Source organism: Dipteris shenzhenensis, chromosome 9, assembly GCF_047967505.1.
Source record: "Dipteris shenzhenensis isolate YYH24624 ecotype China chromosome 9, Dip_SZ_1.0, whole genome shotgun sequence".
NCBI lineage: Eukaryota > Viridiplantae > Streptophyta > Polypodiopsida > Gleicheniales > Dipteridaceae > Dipteris > Dipteris shenzhenensis.
The window spans coordinates 34,002,533-34,024,989 of record NC_141604.1 but is presented as its reverse complement, the minus strand read 5'-3'; the positions used below and the strand labels follow the sequence as shown (position 1 = coordinate 34,024,989).

Here is a 22,457-nt window from a genome sequence, read left to right as displayed (position 1 = left end):
ATGGAGGAGATAGAAGGATATCTAATATATTACTTTGAACGATACACAAGCAAGGCACATCTAGTATTTCTCGGACTACACATTAAAAAAGAGAGTGGGTTGACACTACAGACCTTTTAAAGCGAGAACTTTGAGAAAATAATTAGGCCTTTTCAATATTATCTATTTTGGTTGGGCAATCCACCTCAACTAGTGGCCATTCCTATAGATCATCACTTGGTTCCCATGCCTGGGGAGAGAGGAGACCTTTGGACAATCATTTACGTATGTGTTTTCCATGCGCTGATGCATCCAGAAGATCCAATTAGCCATACGCTTATGCATCTAACCACTCTAGTGTTGGGGTCTTTGCCCATGTGGTGCGGTGTTTTAGGGATAATGCCCATGTGGTGTTTTATACAGCCTACTTACTCTACCTAAATTATGAAACAACTCTTAACCAACTATATAATCTATAATATTCCACATAAAGATTGATAAACGCACACCGCTACCTTAAACTCTTATTTTCTTTTTTTTTTAAAGATGATTTTGAAAACTAAAATTTAAACGTTTTTTTATTTAAATAAAAATAGCACCAATTTCAAAAATAACATAAAACCTACTTTAATCTCTCTTTTTTTAAATAGATGAATTTAGAAAACAAAATATATACATTTTCACATTTTTTAAATAAAAAATTACGTAATTATTTAAACATAAATAACACTAATAAAAAAATATCTTTAATCTCTTTTTTAAAGAGATGATTTCAAAAAACAAAATATATACATTTTCACATTTAAATAAAAAATTACATAATTCCAAAAATAATTTTAAAAAACTTTAAAATGCATTTCAAATTTAGAAAAATTTTATAATTGTTCCTATAAACTAAAATTTAAACATTTTTTTATTTAAATAAAAATAGCACTAACTTAAAAAATAACTTTAATCTCTTTTTTTTAAAAGATGATTTTAAAAACAAAATATTTACATTTTCACATTTTAAATAAAAAATTACATAATTCCAAAAATAATTTAAAAAAACTTTTAAATGCATTTCAAATTTAGAAATATTTTATAATTATTCCTATAAACTAAGATTTAAACGTTTTTTAATTTAAATAAAAATAGCTCTAATTTAAAAAATAACTTTAATCTCTTTTTTTTTCAAAGATGATTTTAAAAAACAAAATCTTTACATTTTCACATTTTAAATAAAAAATGTCGTAATTGAAAAAAAACTTTAAAATGCATTTGAAATTTAGAAATATTTTATAATTATTCCTATGAACTAAAATTTAAACGTTTTTTTATTTAAATAAACATAGCTCTAATTTAAAAAATAACTTTAATCTCTTTTCTTTCAAAGATGATTTTAAAAAACAAAATTTTTACATTTTCACATTTTAAATAAAAAATGTCATAATTCAAAAATTTTAAAAAAACTTTATGCAAGTTCTTTCAACCACCGAGTCCGAGAACATGCCTTGGACAACCTTTGCCGAGAGAGTTCTAGAGACTAGGTCTGTGGAACTATCTTGAGGTCCCTGATGCATAGCCTATGTCTCTGGAGATGACAGTGTCAATTCTATAGCCCCTTAAAGAGGGCTCATCAGCTTGGTTGGATCCCACACTCTGCTCCTTTTGGGGACTTCACTTCATATTAACTAGAGAGGACCAGTGGACCCCATCACTTTTTGATGAGTAAGAAGATGTATCACATGATGGAGCAATGGATGGACCCACAACTTGTGGCTTAACCATGGAGACTCTGCCATTTATTAGCTAGGCTTTCCCACACCGAGGCTAGGAGAGGGCTTGATAGTAGCAATGATATGTCTATGCCTAGAGGTGGAGATCACATATCCAACCTACTGGACGCTTCAGCAGTGTGCCCATATGTTTGGGGTAGATGTTTCCTTCATGCAATGGCCACGAAAGGTAGGCATTGAACCAGCCATGCCCCTAGTTACACATACACATGGATACAACTACTCTCCTTCGAAGCCGCCCCTCAAAATCACAGAAGTCCAAGACTGTGGTGCAAGATCCCACACATAGATGATCCTTGTTCACTATGTCATCTACCCCATGAGTTGGACCATGATCAGTAGTGGACCATGATCTGTGATTTCAACTCATGGGTAGATGACATAGTGAACAAGGATCACATAGATGATCCTTGTTCACTATGTCATCTACCCCATGAGTTGAAATCATAGAAGTCCAAGACTGTGGTGCAAGATCCCACACATAGATGATCCTTGTTCACTATGTCATCTACCCCATGAGTTGGAATGTGCACGGTCTCCATGATCGCACAAGGAGCCAACCCCAGTACTTGTTACTCCCCCAGGAGTTATAGAGGGCAGTGGCAGGACGAGTAGTGGATTTCCTTCTATCTCAAGAGCATATGTTTTCATCACCAGATATCAATTGTCGTCATCACTTGCTCTTGAGGAGAGTCTCGGAGGTGTGGTCTCCTATAGTAGCCACAGTGCAAGAGTTTGAATTTTGGTGTCTCAAGCAGTGGGACCCAAGGTGTATTATCAGATGGAACTTATCGCAAATTGAGTAGTTTGGATGGGCTAGCCTGCTAATAGCACCACCCAGCCTTTTGGAGATGATTAATGGAGTGCCTCCTAGACGTAAACTCTTGGATTGTTGGGGGCAGCTTCAACAATCTAGAGTTTGAAAAGGACAAAAAAGGAGGTGCTTCATATAGAGAGATGCTGATAACAGAGGAGAACTTGGGAGTAGTTCATCTTTGCGGTCAGTGGTAGAGACCCATGGAGAGAGGCGGAGTTCACTAGGACCCCAAGTAGCCTACTCTTCTCCTTTGGCCCAAGGAGACATCATGGGTTACTGGAGCACATGGACCGATTCTATGTTGGAGACTAGGCGCTACATAGGGGAGGATCTACAGGGATTCTGGCAAGCCCCACTCTATCAAACCACTCCCTTGCGGTGCTACACCTTGATTAACACCATAGATGTCTCGCCCAAAAGGGTTTTGCATCCTAGATGAGCTACCTTAGGACAAGGAGGTGCAACAGACAATTGGAGAGATCTGGCAGCAGCTACCAAAAGGAGGGCCTAGTGAAGGATGGGCAACATGGGTGGCTGATGCAATTCAAAGGAGCATCACAGAGTTAGTCATCACAAGCCCTAAGATGGACATAAGCTCTTTAGGAATGGGAGAGAGCCTGCAATGACGAGGATCGGGCTCTACTCCAAGAGGGCCAAGGTGGCATCTTGGAGAGCACAGCTGAAGGAGAAAAACACCTCTTCCGTAGGTGGTGACCTCCTGAATGTGGTGACCTCTTGAATGTGATCACCCTCTAGTGCCAAGCTCACCTAGATCCAGTCATGCACTTGTCACCTCGTAGGAATGAGGCCCATGATCATGCCTATCACTACTTTGTTCTGCAATGATTGAACTGCATGTTTCACTTGTTGCTTATCTTTCGAAGTGAGGACCTTGACAAAAGTGGGATTCAAGGGTGCTGCCATGAGATCCCCTCTAGCCAGCACTGCCCCCAAGAAACTTTCTCTCCAAGATAAGGCAAGTAACGACCATTGGCAAAAAGAAAAAGAGCCAAAAGAAGAAAAGGGAAAAAAAGGAAAAGGGCAACCACCACCTTTGATTGAAGGAATTGGGACCAAGGTATAGGATATTACAAAAGGAAAAAGGCTCGTTAGTCACCAAAATCTGAGTCAAAAATCTCCTTTATTGAAGCTGAGGAAATGGAGAGTGCTGGACTACACAAGCTCCGTGGGCAGCTTTACACAGAGATGGGCGAAGTTGAAGAGCCCTTGTGGGCGCACAACCAGCTCTTGGGGTGTTGCGCAGCCCCCTCACAAGGGTCGGGGATAGAGAGAGACCCCAAGCATGCCTCTTGGGCTCCCTCTACCAGCGTGGGCTGGAGAGGGTGTCCTAGGTGTAGCGTATGAGTGCTCGGGGCACCTAGCATAGCTTCCATGGGGCAACGACATCATGCTGGCATAGTACGACACATGTTGCAAGGAGGGGTCAAGGCCACAGAAGGGGACGGGTGTAGCAAGGAGAAGGGCATGGAAGGGTAGCAAAAGACACTCTACACCATACAACATAACTGTTGAATAGACTCATAGTAGTTGTGAAATCATAGTTGTTAACCCTATGGCAACAAGGTCTAGAAGTACACTCTAGAGCGATGAATGTCTTGAGCAACAAGGTCTAGAAGCATAGTCTAGAGAAATGAATATATTATATTGAGTGTAGGGTAGTGGCAAAGTTCTTCTTGCAATGTCTTGAGCTTGATAGAGGTATCATGAATCTAAAAGGATGAAATCCTCTCTAGAAAAGATCCAATCATACTTGTAAAATTGATATCCAGAGAGAGAAATCCCAAAACTAAAGAGAGAAAGAATAAAAGCTTACAATTTTCAAGGCCCCTTCAAAAAGTGTAGAGGCCCAAGAGGTCCCTCCAAAAAGTGGAGGGACTCTTATCCATGAGGTCTTGTGTAAAAGAGGTCCCACCCTTGAGGTTCCTACAAAAAGTGGAGGGGCAGTCTGCTGACTCAAGAAGTCTCCTACAAAAGAGGTCCCACCCTTGAGGTTCCTACAATAGTGTAGGGACTCTTCACCAAGAGGTCTCCTACATAAGAAGTCCCACCCGTGAGGTTCCTACAAATTGTGTAGACACCAACATGTATAAATCTCTCTCAATGGAATGAAGCTCCCACTCTTTGGGATTCAGTGACAAGTTCACTATGGTGTTCATGTGCTTATTGTGTAACAGCATGCTCTAACCTTGCAATCTCCCATCCTCACCATTCCTCCTCCTCTTCCTCCTCCTCCTCCTCCTCCCTTCTCCTCCTCCATCGCCCTCCTCCTTCTCCTCCCTCCCTTGATCCTCCTTCTCAACCCTTTACCCCTTGAAGTCAGGAGCGAGAGACTAGATCTCCACTCCTTAACCTTGGACTCCTCCTAAACCCTACAAGCCTCTCTAAACCTTGGAACTCCTAGATAGCTCTCTTGACCTTATCTCCCTTCTGAACCCTACAACCCTCTTCCAAACCCTTGAACTCTCATGAAGGCAAGACCCTCCATACATCATTGTGATCAATCCCTCTTTCCCACCCATGTCTGCATGAGATCTACTTTCCACACTTTAGCATACACTTCTCACCGGAATATGGCCTAAGGACCTATGCTACACTTATGAACACCTATTCTACAACGAGCAATGACATGATTGTAGGTGACAAACACCCTCAGAACTTGGACATGGGAGAGATAGGGACAACACTTCGGCACCATTGCTGGGGAGGTTAGCACCTCGATTGAAAGTGAAACACGTATTTGCACCTCAAGTGAAAGCAGAACACGTATTTGCATTTTGAAAAAGAAATCCATGTAAAGAATCATCCAAGCCACAACCCTCAAGGCAAAGGAGCGCAAAAATGCTTCCAATTGGTACAAAAGGATGATATTTACATCCTAAATGATGTTGACTAATCACAAATCACAAATCAACTCACTAAAATTAAACTTTAAACCCACCACATTCTATTGAACACCAACCCCGTATTAATGCACTAATCACAAAAATAAGCGTTCAAACCCCCCACATCCTATACAAGCAACACCCCCCCCTCATTTATGCCCCCTCACTTTTGCAAGCCACTTCCATCCCTTCTCCATGTGCAACTTCCGTCAAGCCTCCAAATTTTCCTCCACCTCCATTTTCCTTCCTCCACCTTCCGTCCACCACATCCACCATCACTTCTCGTCCGGCTCCTCCCCTCCATCCTCCACTTTCTATCCACCTTCCCCATCCCCTCCACTACCACTTTTTTGTCCATCCCCCCTTCCACCATCACTTTTTGTCTTCCATCCCCCCCACCATCCACTCGCCATCTCCATCCCCTCCCCACCATCACTTTTTCTATCAAGCTCCTCCACTCCACCCTCCACTTTCCATTCACCTTCTCCATCCCCTCCACCACCACCTTTTCTGTCATCCACCCCCTCCACCTCACCCTCCACCCTCAACTCCCACTTCCTGTTCAAAGAACCCTCCACTATTTCATCAAGCACTAAAAGTATACCCTCCCCTATTTCATTTTCCATCGACCCATTTCCCCCTTCCCCATTTTCTGTCATCCTCCCCATTTTTTAATTATGTTATCTCCCTGCCTCTCTCAACCACCCCTCTTCTATTTCCATCCCCTTTCCTCTCTCCATCACTACCACTCTCTCCTCCAATCTCCCCCCATTCCCACCCCCTTTTGCTCAACACCACCCCTTCCACTCTCCACCACCCCTCTTCCATTCCCCCTCCACCTCCATTCTCCTCCACCACCCCATGTTCCCTCACCCCCCACACTCACTCTCTAAGTCCCTCCACTCACTTTCTCCTCCTCAACTCCCACACTCTCTCTATGCCCCTCTATTCCCCCTCACTTCCCACACTCTATCAAAGCCCCTCTAAACCTCCTGGTTCACCTCCCTTACTCCCCCACTCCATTCTCTCCACACCCCCCTCACACCACTCATCCACCCTCTCTACACCCCTCTTAGCACCCATCCACCCTCTCTACACCCCACACAACTTCACTCTACTCACACTCTCTTTCTCCCTCCCCTCGAGCTTCTCTCCAACCCCCCCTCTCTCTCCACCCCCCCTCTCACCCCCCCTCTCACTTCACCGCTGACCACCACGGGCACAACGTGCACTGTGCGCCATCGAACATTGTAGGCACCTTGCGTCACAGTTCACGTTCGAGCGCCACATGCCCTCGGGTGCCATGGGCCACCCTCGAGCATTGAGGGTTGCCTCATTGGCTACCCTTGGGCCCATGCAAGCCTCCAGTACCTTGGAAGCCTCGAACACCTTGGGTGCCTCATGCCCAGTTCGCCCCATGCGCTACAAGTGTCTTGTCCCCCATGCATCTAGGGCACCACACATGCCCTACGGCATCGTGAGCAGTTCCCGCAATCAAGTGACTACCACCCATCCACCACCACCATTGACATCAGGCCATTGTTGTCATGTTGCAGGGATACACTGCGATACCAACGCCTCTCCACCTCTGAAATCAATGCCTAGATTGCAACCCTGCCTTTAAAATACGCACCCAGGTCCTATCGCACATGAAAACCTATGATGATGCCACACCTATAAGCCATTGCACCACAATAGTAGAGGGGTTAGAGAGAGAGACAGACAGACAAACAAACAAACAGACAGATAGACAGACAGACAAATAAACAGAGAGAGAGAGAGCGGGGGGCGGGGGGAAAGGAGGGAGGGAGGGAGGGAGAGAGAGAGAGAGAGAGAGAGAGAGAGAGAGAGAGAGAGAGACTCCCCACCTTTGAAATCAATGCCTAGTCCTCTGCCTAGATTGCAACCCCGCCTTTAAAATCCACACCCAGGCCCTCTCGCACATGAAAACCTATAATGATGCCACACTTATACGCCTATGCACCGCAATAGTAGAGGGGGTAGAGAGACAAAGACACACACGCACACACACACACAGAAAGAGAGACAGACAGACAGAGACAGAGAGCTAATAGAGAGTTAGGTATAGGTTAGCACTAACCAACCACAGTTATGACAACCTTGCAAACTAACTATTGAAAATAGTTAGTCCATAGGTTAGGTTAATTCAAGCTCTTCTCCCCCCCCAAAAAAAAGGTGGGACCTTTATTGAAAAATGTCCATTTTTGCCTCACAAACTACTTTAAGGGCCCATATCTTGCTCAATCGGAGGCCAAATTGGATCCTGTCAAAGTCGACCTTTCACACTTTGAAAGAGCATGTTTTGTAGAAATTTTCCACTACTTTTGTCCTATCATTGCTCCGTTTGTAGGCACATTTTCAACATGAAGATCATCATAACTTTGACAAAACATACCACAATTACTTGCATTGTTCACCAACAAGATTAGCCATATGCAAGCAATATTTCTATATAATTTCTAAGCTTTGTCAATGTATTACTCGAAGGGCAACACATCATCAACAAATTGATAGTATCGAAAAAGGACATCATCAATTAGTGACATTCAACATGCCACAATGGAACCATATGGTTCTCCAATACCTTGACATGTATACCAATAATACAATCGATCAATTGGATTCAATCCGACAAGAGCTTGACATGCAACATGATCCACTTGCTTACATGCCTATATTCTTAGCTAGAGGTAATCCCAAAGACTTCATTGAAAAAATATATAGGAGGCACCTCAAAGCAAGAGGAAGATTAATTAAACTTGTTCCCACAAGCTGTCATCGGAGAAGCATATGATTGGTACCTCAAATTTTGTGTGGAAAACAAAGCTCATGGCCCATGCTGCAATAATATTTTATGCTACAATTTGCAATTGCTGATAGAGCAATGTTGGATCTCAACGATCAGGATGTAACATCCACAAATTTGAGCAATCATGATAGATTGGATTACGGAATTCAAAAAGTGAGATTGCCAAGGGTAGTTCCAATGAATTGGGATACTGCAACAGATTATTTTTACAGGCTAAAAGACACTATCACCGAGAGAAATCTGTCACTATCAAAGCACTAGTTATTCAAAAAATTTGTCAAGGAATTGCATGAAGAAATTAAAGAGCAATTTGATCACTATAGTTGCAAAACTATAATAGAGGTATTTGATGCCACAATGATGATTGAAGAATCCATTGAGAAGGATCACAACGATTGCCCAATGATCGAAGCAATATTAGAAAGGCAAGTTTCCTAATCAAGTAGTGACACAAGTGAAGCCATCCCTAAATCTGTTGATACACATAGGGCAATGCATATAGGATAATCAAACACATTACATGATAATGAGGGTAATTTGACAATGGTTTCAACAGAATCACCTATCACTAACATGTGCACAATGGAAAGTTAACCAACAAGCAAAAAGGAAAAAGAAGGAAGGAGGCAAGAAAGGTAATGTGAATGTCCAATCAACTCATGATCTCGAACCAATCCTCACAAAAAAGGATTGCACAAAGGAGGAAGAAATCCAAAGGATGGCACTAGAAGGTCGTAACACATGTCTTCCCTATGATGCAAAACCAGAGTGTTGTATTCAAGAACATCACGCGGCCAACAAGACTCTTCAAGTGCAACACTTCTACATGAAAAGGATGTACAAAGCATCCTCTGTGATAAGTCTCAACTATGGATTCTAGCCATGGAAGAGGAATCACATGTTGACCATGCACCAGAGGATTCCCCAAGGACAATTACAAAGGTACAATAGTTGAATCCACTCTCTTATCAAAGTCCTCAAGGGACACTTCTTGGCACATTCAAGAGGGGAGAACAAGAGGCAATAGGCCACAGAATCTGCAACAAATCAAGACTATTTTCCAAGAGCATGTTCAACTAATGCACAAATTCCAGAATACTTGGCAATAACAGTTGACAAAGCTCCGGTAGTAACTACAAACAGGGTCAAAAGAAAAAACTCACTTCATGCCGTGCAAAGCAAAATAATGAGATCCAAGAATTAAAAGAGGATCTCACTCAACTCAAACTGTTGCTAGCTATTGACACCGGCCCCTATCGACGAATATCTACACCAAGTGTTAAGATTCAAAAGGAAGCCAACAATATCAAGACAATAAGAAGAATCTCATGTCAAGATATGCTCCACAATAAAAATAAAAGAGGACTTCAAAGAAAATCACACAGTTAGATTGCAACACAAGAAAATGTCAACATGGACCCATCAACGGGAAAGGAAAGGGTCATTCAAACCCAACAAGTATTCCACTCCATATAATTGGATGCAATGGAAAAAACCAAGGACAAAATCTCTCCGAATACAAAAGAAAAACATGCACTGCTTTGTATCGAATGAACAACACTTGGATGAAAGATTAAGATCGGCATGGATCCCCGAACAATGCATCAAGAAAGAATTCCTTGCTCCAACAAAACTTGCAACTGTTGATAGACTATGCAATGAGCTACATGAACTTTGGGTACCTAAATGACAATGTGCAGAATCTGCAAGGAGTTACTCTATGTCCATGAAAATAAGGCACACACTAAGCATGAAGCAAGGAGATGCAAAGGTGGATTGAGAGATATGAAGCGACCAAAGCAGAAATAATAGTTGCAAGAAAGAGATTTAGAGTAATTTACAAGCGATCGCAACCATATCCACAGGATCTCACCCTTCTCCCCATTCACATGTCACTTGATTGGCTACAACTGGCTCTACATAAAGCCGAACACGATGGAGAGACAATAAACGAGCGCGAGCGAGAGTTATCATCTGGATGTATAATGCATGTGAGTTTCTTATCTCTTGAAGTAATTAAGTAATTATTTGTGGCAATATATTCTATAAAATAGATGCATCTTCATTGTTTTAATGATGCTTTTTTGCAGTACAAAAAGTACAGTGCATTATGGTCATATGGATGACATTTTCATATGGAGTGCATTGATTCAAAGAGAGTCACATATGATTGTTGAGTCATGGCTAATATACAAATGCTCCTCAACAAAAAGAGCTCCATCCAATCCCAGGACAAAAAGGACTACTTTCAACACAAAAGAATCAAGCCTAAGGGATCCAAAGCATAAAACATACAAAGCTACATGCATCAGGACAGAAATAACATTTGTGCATAATTGATGGATGGAACACAATCCAAACATCCATCATTCAAAATGATGGGGTTCCACTCTTGGCATATGCAAATCAACCAATGAACTCAAATGACATCTCCCTATACTAGTTCAGCTTTACAATACTCCTATCAACTCAAGTACAAAACTAGGCAAGATTCAACAAGATCCAAAGACTGATAAGAAAGAAGTTTCTCTGTATCTCCTCATTCAAATGTGAGTGACAAGGATCCTTGTCACTTTAACATACTTAAGAGCATGGATTTTCCAGAGGTTATGGCCATTACACCTCCCATCATGGACTATGTCTTTCTTATGCTAAAGCCCTCTTATATATCATTCTTCTCATTATCTATGTATGCTTGAGCATATAGAAGAGTTGTAAGTCTTACCCATTTACCTATGGCTATAGATTTCACACTACACCCATCATCGAATGCCTAACATGGTGCTTCATAGAAGCATTCATAGTTGCATATCCTTATCCACACTACATCATCTTATTGGTTGCACATGGTCATCATAAGTGATGACACATCCAAAATTTTATTACATATTTTGTGACCAACAGAGTCTAATTTTAAGTCTCTATGGATGATTCATGTAATACTAACGTTGTGTGGATCTGTAGAAGTTCAAGACGCCACCTGATGAGCTAACGCAAGCTCTCAAAAGAACTTTTGAAAGCTCTAAAGAGGTTGGACAAGAATCAAATGTTTGTGAATCTCAAAAGAGCTTCGAAGACATCCAATAAGGTTAAGGGAGTTCTTAAAAAAGTGTCAAAAGCTCTAGAGAGCTTGGACAAGAAGAAAAAGCTTATGACAAGCTTGGACAAGCTTTAAAGAAGATGCAAGTGATGCTCCAAATTTGCAAAAGAAGTGCAGAATGACGTTGTGAATGAGGAAAGCCTCATTGATTGACATGTAGTATAGGATCTTTAAAGGCATAAAAGCCTTATTCTTACTCATATTAGTTAGTCAGTAACCCACAAGAGGGATTTTGGCTAGCCCCTTATACATATGTGCACGAGGTCTTAGTCTCAAATCTACTCTATGCAATGTTGAGACTTTTTCGAGGTGCCCTGCATAGGATAAGGTTAAAAGTCAACCTTCATGAATTCGAAGACATCTTCAACTCACCTAGGCAAGCCTAACTTCACAAGGCATACATCTACCCTTTTAATGTACCTAACTTGTTTGTCTTTTGCTCTTAAGACTTTTTAAATTTATGTCATGAAAATAACCAAGAAGTTGTATCTATCGATTGTGCTCATTTTGTAAAATTCATCATTGTAGCTTAAACCTTACATATAAAATTTGTGTACTAGTTGCTCCTTCCTTTGGGCATCGTTGTGTCATCCTCTTGTTTCTTCCTTTTTGTTGTCCTTTTTTCTCCATTTCCATTTTTCTTCTATGTTTTGTCATTTTGCCTTTTGTGTGTCTCATGTAATGATGAGTTCTTCAGACCATGGTCTTGAAGTGCATTGAGAAAAACACTTCGAATAAGCAATTACTCTTGCCTACTACCTAGTCCAAATGGTTTTACACACCCCCAATCACCTTCAATGCCTTAAAATTACATGGATTTTCTTAATCCATTTGACTAATCTAGGCAAAATTCACATCCATGAATCACTTTTGATGTTTCTTAAATCATATGCAACCTCTTGTAATATTCCCCTTCCATTTCATGATATTTGGAATCCATACGAACAAAAAATAAGCTCCTCGTCCTTAATTGTACTTTTCATAACATTCCATATAGTGTTTCCAATAAACTGTTCTGTTAAGTTTCTAACTAGGGTGTTGCTATGTAAAAGCCCCATATAGTACATGCATTGAAGCCCTACCTACAATTTTTTATAGCGTGTATATATTTTAGACAGGGTCTATGTAGCTCGCCCTTATGGAATTCTTTCCTATTTAAATTATGAATGTGTAATTTTTGTAACTCAAACCACCTTCCTTTGAGTGGATGTGCTATCTTACATATTTCGTAGTGAATTCCTTGGGAGTTTCTACAACATAGAGAGAAGAGAATCAAAAAATACAAGACAGAGACTTTATGAAAGAAGAACCATCTAATTTGCAATGTCTGGAAAATTATATGCTTTTCAAGGTACATTTGGACTTGTGCATATACCTTGGAGGCATGAGGCATGTTATCGATTTCTCCATGTTTGCAACCAAGATAATGGGACTTTCTTCGACAAATATGCATTCTCCTTGACCAATCTTATAACTATCCCTATTGTCCTTTCTCACCACAACCACCAATGAGTAGGTCCACAAGAGATTAAAATTAAGCAATATCCTCAACTTGGGTTGAGTGGACCTTGAGGATGCCTCAAGAGGAAATAGAAACTACCACCAATGAGTAAATCCACAAGAGATTAAAATTAAGCAATATCCTTAACTTGGGTTGAGTGGACCTTGAGGATGCCTCAAGAAGAAATAGAAACTATTACAGTTGAATAACATATTGCAAGAGTGGAGCTCAAGGAGATCCAAAGGGCAAATCAAAAGTGTAACCTACTTCCATAGGCTCACATGCACACACATGTCCACACATGACATTGGAGTGGTTTGTGTATGCATCAATTGATTACCTTAAAAGATACTTGGCATCTCATGAACATGGACTATCAAGCAATATCTAAGAAATTTCATCCAGCTTTAATTTTCGATTTTAATGAGCTATACAACTAACACATTTTACACATCGTGGTACAATACTCACATCTTTGTAGTAAGTTTGCAACAGTTCAAGGAGTGAATGATTGTTATTGCTTTTACACTTTGATGTTGCCAAAATAAAGGCACCAAGAGATTGCTCTTCCTAGCAAACCCTGTATATGAAGCCCAAAAATTAGGAAGACTTCATAACAAATTCAATTATCATCCATGGGGATGCCTCATGTAAGGATCCTCCATACTCCCAATTCTCCTATCATTTGTATAAAGTCCTTTAGTGACCATAGATATATTCTTGCTCTAGGGCATAGGACGATATCCACCCATCGCTTAGCTCAACCTGGAGAGAGCTAGACCCCTCTTATCTTACTACAAAATCATGGCCATACAAATAATCTTTGTGAAACTTTAAGATACGACCTTGAATGTATTATGTGACAAACTGGTCGTAAAGTAGAGCTCAAAACTAAACTCATATTCATCATTGGTGCCTGAAAGTACGTGCATAATATGAGTCCATTTATACACAAAGCAGAAGCTAAATTTCTTATTTCTCGCAAGAAGAAGGGACGAATCAACCCTGACGTAGGGCCAACCAAAAGAAATACTTCACTCATTCAACTACAATGGACACATGGTTCATATCTAGAACCAAAGCCACCCAAAAATTAATAATTGAAGAACGGGGTAGATGGGATTAGAACTGAACAGAAAGAGGTCTTGAGGATCAAGCCATCAACAACGTCAGCCATGACCACTTATGTGGTGGCAGGCCAGAAAAACACCAGACTTGGCAGATAAGCCAACCCAACCAAGAAAGCTTGCCACAATAGTCAACCAGAATACAAAAGAACCAAGTAATAACGTGCATACCTCTAATAGAGGCCTGAGCTATGAATCCCCTAAATAATCTACAGTCCCACCAAGAGCGACAAGCTACGGCTCATCTGTGCAAATTGAGGCTAACACAAAGGAAACATGCAAATTTGGGTGAGAAACTCACTAAGGACAACTATACCGTATGGTCATATCGTATGGAGGATTTCCTTATGGAACAAGAGTATTGATCACTGGTGAGAATGAATGCCCTGATTTGCTAGATGAGAATCTAACGGAGGAGTAAGTGAAAGGATATTGAACATGGGTTGAAATTTCTCAAAAATTGTTGCATTGGATTGCTCTCTGTGTTTTAGAGATTTTGATTCCACACATTAAGAAAGCTACAAAGCCAAAAGAAGCTTGAGATATTACTATAGAAATATATGGCACGAGCATTGAGGCTCGCAAGATCTAGTTGAAGCAACAACTACATGGTATTTGGAGAGAAAACAAGTCTATTACTAACTATTTTATAGAAATCAAGCAGATTGTTGAAGATTTGGTCCAGCATTAATTCACCTTTGATGATGATGATCTAGTTTCAGTGACCGTCAATGGTCTAGGATACTTCCATTTCAGTGCATAGATATATGCCAGACTATGAGGAGTTGGTTGCTTTATGCTTGACCAAGGAGGTCAAGCTTGACTTAAATGCATTGAACAGTGGCTCAAATAGAGATCGGATCTTTTACCATAGTCGAGGCCGTGGTGGATCTAGACGCCGAGGGGATTTGGTTGTGGACGTGGTAGAGATGGTGAGGGATATGGCCATAATGCAAGTAGAGGCGAGTTTATGCCCTAGAGGTTGAGGCATGTTTATGATGTCTAGAGGCAAGGAGAGAACACAACCTAGTGGAAGTGGCAGGTTCGGACATGCACAAAGAGATGGAAAATCCTATTATTGTGGAAGGTACGAGCACTATGAGCGCGAATGCTACCACAAGTAAAACGCTAATTCACGAGGATGAGCAAGACTTGTGAGAACTCAAAGAAAAGTAGATAGTATGGAAGGGAGCAAAGGGTAAACTTGTAGATTAAAAGAAAAAGTGCATGTAGTTGACTTAGCTGATGTGGGGCCAATAGAGCCTATAGGTTGACTAATTAGGGAGAGGACATATCATGGATAACCTAGATATTTTTTCACCTAACTTTCTTGGCAAGGTTGACTTGTGGATGCAAAGTAGTAACATGCATTTCAGAAATGCATTTCAGAAGCGTCCCTTGAGGCTTTGTGCAGCGATGGTAGCCTTACTACAACAATTCAAGAGTGGAGTTATGGGGACATCTTCTCTCTTTCTGTATCTTTTTGTCTTGTGCCCTTCGTTGTTACCTACCCTATATCAGTACCTATTCCCATCCCTATCCAGATTCTAGGCAATGTCACAGTTCTACATCCTACATCCTACTAATCATTCTTTCCGAAGCGTGAATTATTTTGATATGATCTCCCACTTCAAATCACTATGATATGTGATCTCATCCGCGGGTCATTAAGAAGTACCCTACCTTGTATAACAAAGGTCGGTGGGATAATGGCCCATTGAGATGTGTAGCTGGATATTGTCTACACTCTACGCTCAATCTAGGAGCACGGTAATGAAGGGTCCAAAAAAGCGCACATGCCAACACGGCTTGGCTTGCCTTTCAGGTACTTTTTACTTTCATACAAATCGAGGAACCAAACTGCTTGTATAGTGTACCACAGTGGCTGTTAGAGCTTGCTTTGTAGTTATCTTAGAACAGTGAGCTAGAACCTTGAGAAGCAGGCTGTAAACAGCCAGTCTTTCCTTATTGGCAAGGTCCTGGCGAATCAAGCAGGCACTGAATTGTTTTCTCGGGTAGATAAGTGAAAATTGAAAATAGAATTTTTGTGCACTGTTCCCTGTCAAGCAACATTGGGACATTATATGTGGGGAGTCCACTTCATACAAAAATCAAATTTGATAGAGTTTTATTGTCCTTATAAGGTGCATCATCAACTTAGTATTCCATTAAACTGTCGCAAAACCAGCTCAGTATAGAGTAAGGTTTCTGTTTATTACAGGGAAGGTTTTACAAGAACATGGCTGCTCTCAATGTGATCAACACTTCTTTCCAGATTCCCCACCTATATTATAGGCAACTTTAAATATCTTTCCAAGCACGTAAACTTTCATAGGACAAACATTTCCAATCTCCTCAATTAAGGGTCGATAAAACCAGGAAAGGGGAGTACAGAGAGAGAGAGAGAGAGAGAGAGAGAGAGAGAGAGAGAGAGAGAGAATCAGTTCAGATCATGTAGCAATCGTCATTCTCTGTTCCCCTGGGCATCTCCCTTTTTCTCAGTCCCCACACCAGATGTCAGTGTTCTTGAAATACTGACATGTTCCAAAATTTCATGCCTTACCAAACCCCTGTTAGGAGCCAAGACCTCGTGGGATAACAAATCTATTGATATCAGGCTCCCCTCCTTTTATTTGGTATGATACAAGGCATATGAGAGCCCTTTTTTAAGTAAATTAATACATGGGATGTCCCAATCCAATGTTCAAAAGTGATCATCTCTACTAACTCGATCAAATAAAAGCACTGTACATAGTAAAATGAAGAAGGATGCATACTCAATATACATCGCCCCAGCCGCAATAAGCCCCGCATGATGTAAGATAGTGGGAATTGCGATACTCCCAATAGCTGAAAATCCAGTTAAAAATTTTGCTGCGTCTCCCCAGCTATTAACATCACAAATTACCCAAGCAAATAATTTGAGAAAAGTATTATTATAACTCTTTTGACATCTGTATTTCAATGATAATTTGAAGCAGTAAATGATCAAAAGAAAAGGGATTGAAACTTACTCTCCAGCATCTCTTGAACTGATGAAGTCTACTGAGCCACCTCCAAAAAATAAACACGGCATAGGTACCATAATATACATCAGAGCTGCAGTAATGAAATACCAGGTAGATCAGCTTTTCAGGTAGCTCAACCGCCAGCCCCTGCAATCGCTAACGTGAGGCAGACCAAAAAGAGAAAGCTTATGAGAGAGAGAGAGAGAGAGAGAGAGAGAGAGAGAAGAGGGGAGGGCGGGGGGGGCTTTGAGCAAAATCTGCACCAGTTAACATAGGCCACCAATTACTGTAGACTGCACAAGCCTGCAAAATAATTTAATGTAATTGAGAGAGAAGAAAATGAATTGTAGCATCTGTGATAAAGAAAATTACCCAGAACAATTCTCTGAGAAAACCTAATTTATCGTGACAGGTGAAACTTAGCATGTGATGGACCTAGAAAATTTCAATTAGTAATTTTGCAAACATTATAAGGAAGATAAAATTGATGGGTCACTAACCAAAATTTGCATGAGAACACCAACAGAAAACATGAACGCGAGACCCGCAAGACTGCATGACAGAAAGCAGATTAATAAGTGAGCTGATTAATATCGTAACCGCATGAAGAATTTATTGAAAGTCTCGGCTTTTTACTCACACTGTCGTCATCGGTCGAACATCACAAATCCCACATTCCAAGTTGCAATCGCGATCGACGCCGCATGCAACAACATCGACTCAAAAAATGTAAGGATCTTAAAACTGGGAATGACAAATTCATCCATATTTACACATAGCGGGATTAAAAGATATTGAGATCGCAAATGTGATCGATGAGGGAAGATGTTGTCGAGACCGGATTGAGATAAGATATGCGATCGGAAAGCAACTGAGACTGAAGAAAAATAAACCTAAAAGCAGCAACTTCGAGGCAAAAATGGGACGATCGAGCTGATGGGGAAGTAAAGAAGACAAAAATGTTGGTCGAGGAGCAAAGATGAACCTTGGATATTCATCGCCATGGGTCTCCTGCAGAGCTTTGGGGCCTCGCGCAAGCACCGAATGATGAAGACAACGACGGTGCTCCTCCTCTCCAAGCTCTCTCACCAAGAAGGTGGTCAAACCTTAGAGTGGTTTGGTTAACCCAAGCTTATAGCCTGGCCGGACATCGTGGTGCTCAAGGTTCTAGAGCGACCGCCGCCGAAAGACGAAAGTGTTTCTGCAAGGCTTGGCTTTCTACGTCATTACCACGAGAGGGAGAGAGAGAGAGAGAGAGAGAGAGTCGCTCAACCTGCCCTGTTTTACGATAGGCAGCCTAGGGAGCAGTTTAGGTTTCTTAAGCTCTCCTTGAGCCAATTGTTCTAATTACAAGCCCTTATCTAAAGGCTACAACACTCCTTATAAATTGACCAAAAATCAAAAGCTTAAGGCACGCACTTCTCTCATCTACGAGAGCAAAGGCCAAGCATACTCACATAAAGACCTGCCACAACCTAATATCTCACAACGGCCTACATTATGACCACCTAAGTGGCAACGTCGTCGGCTTTAACCCGTTCCTCTAAAAATAATCAAATTAATTAATACACCTTAGAAAAAGGAATGCCCTCCTCCCCACCTCTGGAATTTGATCCCATAGGTGGTCTCCTTTAAGATCTAGTGGGTAGCTCGTGGCAAGCCACCATGGTCTGATATTATAACTCCAGAGCTTTAAGGAAAAAGTAAAAAATTAAAAGAAAAATTAAAGAGAATTTAAAAGCTATTAAAGGATAATTAAAGAGAGAGAGAGAGAGAGTGTGTGTGTGTGTGTGTGTGAGGGGGGGGGGCAATGTGTGTGTCTGTGTGAATTGTGTGAAAATAATCAAAAAGAATGGGAAGTGTGTGTGTGTGTGTGTGTGTGTGTGTGTGTAAAACTAGAAAGAGAGTATGTCCCCCTATACATTGATACATATATTTAAGTATTTACATGTGGCATTTTAGTTTAGTTTATTTCTTCTTATTTCTTGTCATAAATTTGTAGAATCTTCCATTATAGTGATTGTGAGACTGGATAGATGGCTTAAGTGTACTAAATGTATGAGAATGCTTGAGGGGTAGATTTATATTTAAGGCCTCTGTTGACTGGCAAGTTCTTTGCATTGTGATAAATTTCTCAATATATAAATGTATAGAAGTAGATGATGAAATTAAAGTTAGATTTTCACACACACACACACACACAACACTATACATGACTTACTGCATATTAACTACTCTAGCTCTATTCATTAATTTAGTTGAATTTTTACCTACTTTTCGCAATCATAAAAAATGCGACTAAAAATATATTTAAAATATTTAACAAGACACCTTCTACCAGGCCATTATAGAAAATTTCATTCTTTAATTTTGTGTCATTTTAATCATTTGATTCTTCTTGCTAAGAATCTACTTGTTGCTTATGTTTACCTATGTATGTAGTGCTTCCATGTCCTTGTTGAAGATAGAAGCATGAAGAGACATATCCCTATTATATGACTTGATAAGGGGTAGACATAGTGCTGGTGATGGGCCTATCATAGGCTTAAGTTAGCCAAATGTACATTGGATATAAGGCTACGCATTGGTCTAGTTAAAGTATTTATTGAGTACTAAATTCAATTTGTACTATCTCGGATATATTGGCGGCAATAGTACATTGCATTTACATTTTATGCAATATCAAACGGCTTCATGTTCAAATAGATAAAACCTCCACATTATTATCATTCTAGCAAACATTAAATGTTAACACTAGATTATACTTGATTGCACAAGTCTTCTTTTGGTCCTTAATTCTATAGATCTACCCAAAATTTTAAATTGTATATATAATATGTTGGCGAAAGTTTCCAAATATATATATCTATTATATAAAACTTTGGCGAATTTTCATGGACTTTATTTATAATTTTATAGTCTTAAAGGCTAAACCTAGCTCTTTTTTTAATTTTAGTTTCAAATTGTGGCGAATATACTAAGCTCTTATTTTTATAAAAGCATATAAACTTTCACAAGCCATATAAAACTTTTGCTTATTAACGAAACTAATGTGAAAAAATCATCCTTGCATGATGGTGACGGTGACACATGCATAGGGTGGCCATATTGGGGCCATCAAATTAGACATGCATGTATGGTGTGCATGGGTGATTTTTTCAAGTTAGTTTCGTTAAGAAGCTAAACTTAATATTGGCATCGAAAGTTTGTATACCCTAATTTAAAAAAATATTTGAAACATTCACTAGGATTTGAAACTTTTATTCAAAAAATTTTAAAGAGTCGCTAGGATTTACATTTTTTCCTTCAAAAAGTACTACATTCTACTAATATTGTGAAACTAAAAACATGATCTTGAAAACTTTCACCAAGATTTTATATTAATATATAAGTATAGCTCCAATAAAAACATGCCTCATCGTGTGCCATGGAAAATGGTGCATGTATGACCCGATTGCATCTAAAGAGGATATTCTTTTGTTTAACTATCACGGTGGTTAATATCACACTCTCATCTTCTACATGAGCAAGCTATTTCTTCACTCCATCCTACCTCATCATGAGAGTATGGACGTTCTCCTTCAGCTCCTCCACTTGGCTTTTGCCAATGGCAATAGCTCTATTTGATTCTTCCAACCGTATCTGAACCTCTTTAAATTCTTTAGCAACTTCACTATCCACCTCTTTAGAAAGGATGGAGGTCCGCCTCCAAGAATTTTCAAGAGCCACGGTGTGCTACTCTATGGTGGTATTGCAATCTAACTATAGGACATTGTGCTTATCTTCCTACTATTTTGCCTTCTCTTTCCAATATTGCACATTCTCATTGTTGCTACTATAGGGAATTATGCTTATCTTCCCAATATTTTTGCCTTCTCTTTTCAATATTGTATATTCTCATTCTTGTAATGTACTCCATCTTGGTTGCCGGATCTGCATCCTTCCTAGCTTTAAAGCTCTCTCTCTCTCTCTCTCTCTCTCTCTCTCTCTCTCTCTCGTGTGCCGCACGTGCGTGCGCGCCTTTGTGTGTGTGTGTGTGTTAGACCTACAAGACACTAGATAACACGAGTTCATGATATATGTGTTCTTTGGAAGATGAGGGCATCGAGAGTGTGGGTGGAAGAATAGGTGCAACGAAATGCTTTAGGTTCCCACAATGGAAAGTTTTGCACATTATTTTGAGATGGGTAGACGTAGATACCTAATGTCCATTGTGTAAAACACATATACAAATTGTCATGCATATGTTTTGGAGAGGTCCTATAGCCAAAGCTACACCAAAGTCTATGCGTAGTGGTTTAAAGGTAATGAGAGGGTTCAAGGTGGTTAGAAATTAGAGTGTCAATCTAATCATAAGATGAAAATATAATCAAGGGCCTTTGGCCACTTGTAAGGGGAGCATATTTGATGCTGATGTGAAAGTAAAAGCTAAAGTAGTATCTAGCAAGTTGGTAAATAAGAGGGGCCTTAAACGATCAACTTAAGGAATGTAACTTGTATATTTGGGATGATCTGTTAGGAAAAGTAGGAAATAAAGGTAAGGGGAATGTCTAATGTTGACCATGTTAGCAATTTTTAACTATCTGCCAGTGGGCAATGGCATGCCTTATATAGGCTGGGCCCTTGCCTAGATTGGAGGGCCAAAAGCCCTAGAAGTGTGGGCCAAAGGGCCCTAGTTTTGTGAGCCCTTAAAGGGCTGGTTGGGCTGAGCCAACCAGGTCGATTGGGCCAACCAACCTGGTCTGTCCAATCAGGGACACACTGGTCGGGTGTTTTGACAGGCCCCTAGGCCTATAAAAGGAGAGGCTTGATGCCTCACAATTCATCCAACAGTTTAGCAAAAGCAAGAGTAGACATGAGCAGCCAGGAGCCACTCCCTTGGACCTCACACTGGGGGTGAAGGAGAGTTGAAGGAGTTCTGCAGACTGAGTTCCCTAAGGGCTGGGACCTTGGCTGTCTTTTAGGGCAGCAAGGTGTTGTACCTTCTGGAGCAGCCATTTACAAGCAGGTTGGAGTAGTGGAACAGGGACCTGTGTGCTGCAGACAAAGCTTGGCAGGGGCTGCCCACCTAGGCTGATTCACAGGCAGTAAGGTGGAGAAGAACACACTAGATGGAAAGTCTACAAAAGCTCGAGGTGGAGCACACGGGCTCAAGTCTAGAGATATCCAGTAGATAGGAGAAGGACCTTGTAGTTAGATCAGAGGACCACACCATTGGTGGGACTGGATCTATCTCTTTTGTATTGGACGGAAATATATATTTTGGTGGTTTCTCTATCTGGCTGGTTCATTGTCTATTGATGAGTCTGCACACCTATTTTATGCACATAAGTATAAAAGTTTGTAATTCCACACCCACACCACACACTGTGTGAGCTCCTGGGCATTACTATAAGTCTTTCACTGCGTGTACC

At 40.5% G+C, this 22,457-nt stretch overlaps 1 protein-coding gene across 1 annotated transcript; it reads right to left on the bottom strand.

Annotated features, from left to right (window-relative positions):
• Window positions 1-16,283: 16,283 nt before the first annotated feature.
• On the bottom strand, window positions 16,284-18,004 carry LOC147898550 (vacuolar protein sorting-associated protein 55 homolog). The gene is made up of 5 exons (XM_087379400.1): window positions 17,684-18,004; window positions 17,544-17,595; window positions 17,307-17,346; window positions 17,050-17,134; window positions 16,284-16,923 (listed from the first exon to the last, which is right to left on the bottom strand). Exons 1-5 carry the CDS (start codon window positions 17,692-17,694, stop codon window positions 16,740-16,742), a joined length of 372 nt encoding a protein of 123 aa, XP_087235526.1. The 5' UTR covers window positions 17,695-18,004; the 3' UTR covers window positions 16,284-16,739.
• Window positions 18,005-22,457: the final 4,453 nt, after the last annotated feature.

Coding starts and splice junctions, on each gene's coding strand:
- LOC147898550 (XM_087379400.1), bottom strand. Junction 17,347..17,543: donor GTGTTCTCATGCAAATTTTG/GTTAGTGACCCA, acceptor ATTATTTTGCAG/GCTTGTGCAGTCTACAGTAA. Junction 16,924..17,049: donor AGTTCAAGAGATGCTGGAGA/GTAAGTTTCAAT, acceptor TGATGTTAATAG/CTGGGGAGACGCAGCAAAAT.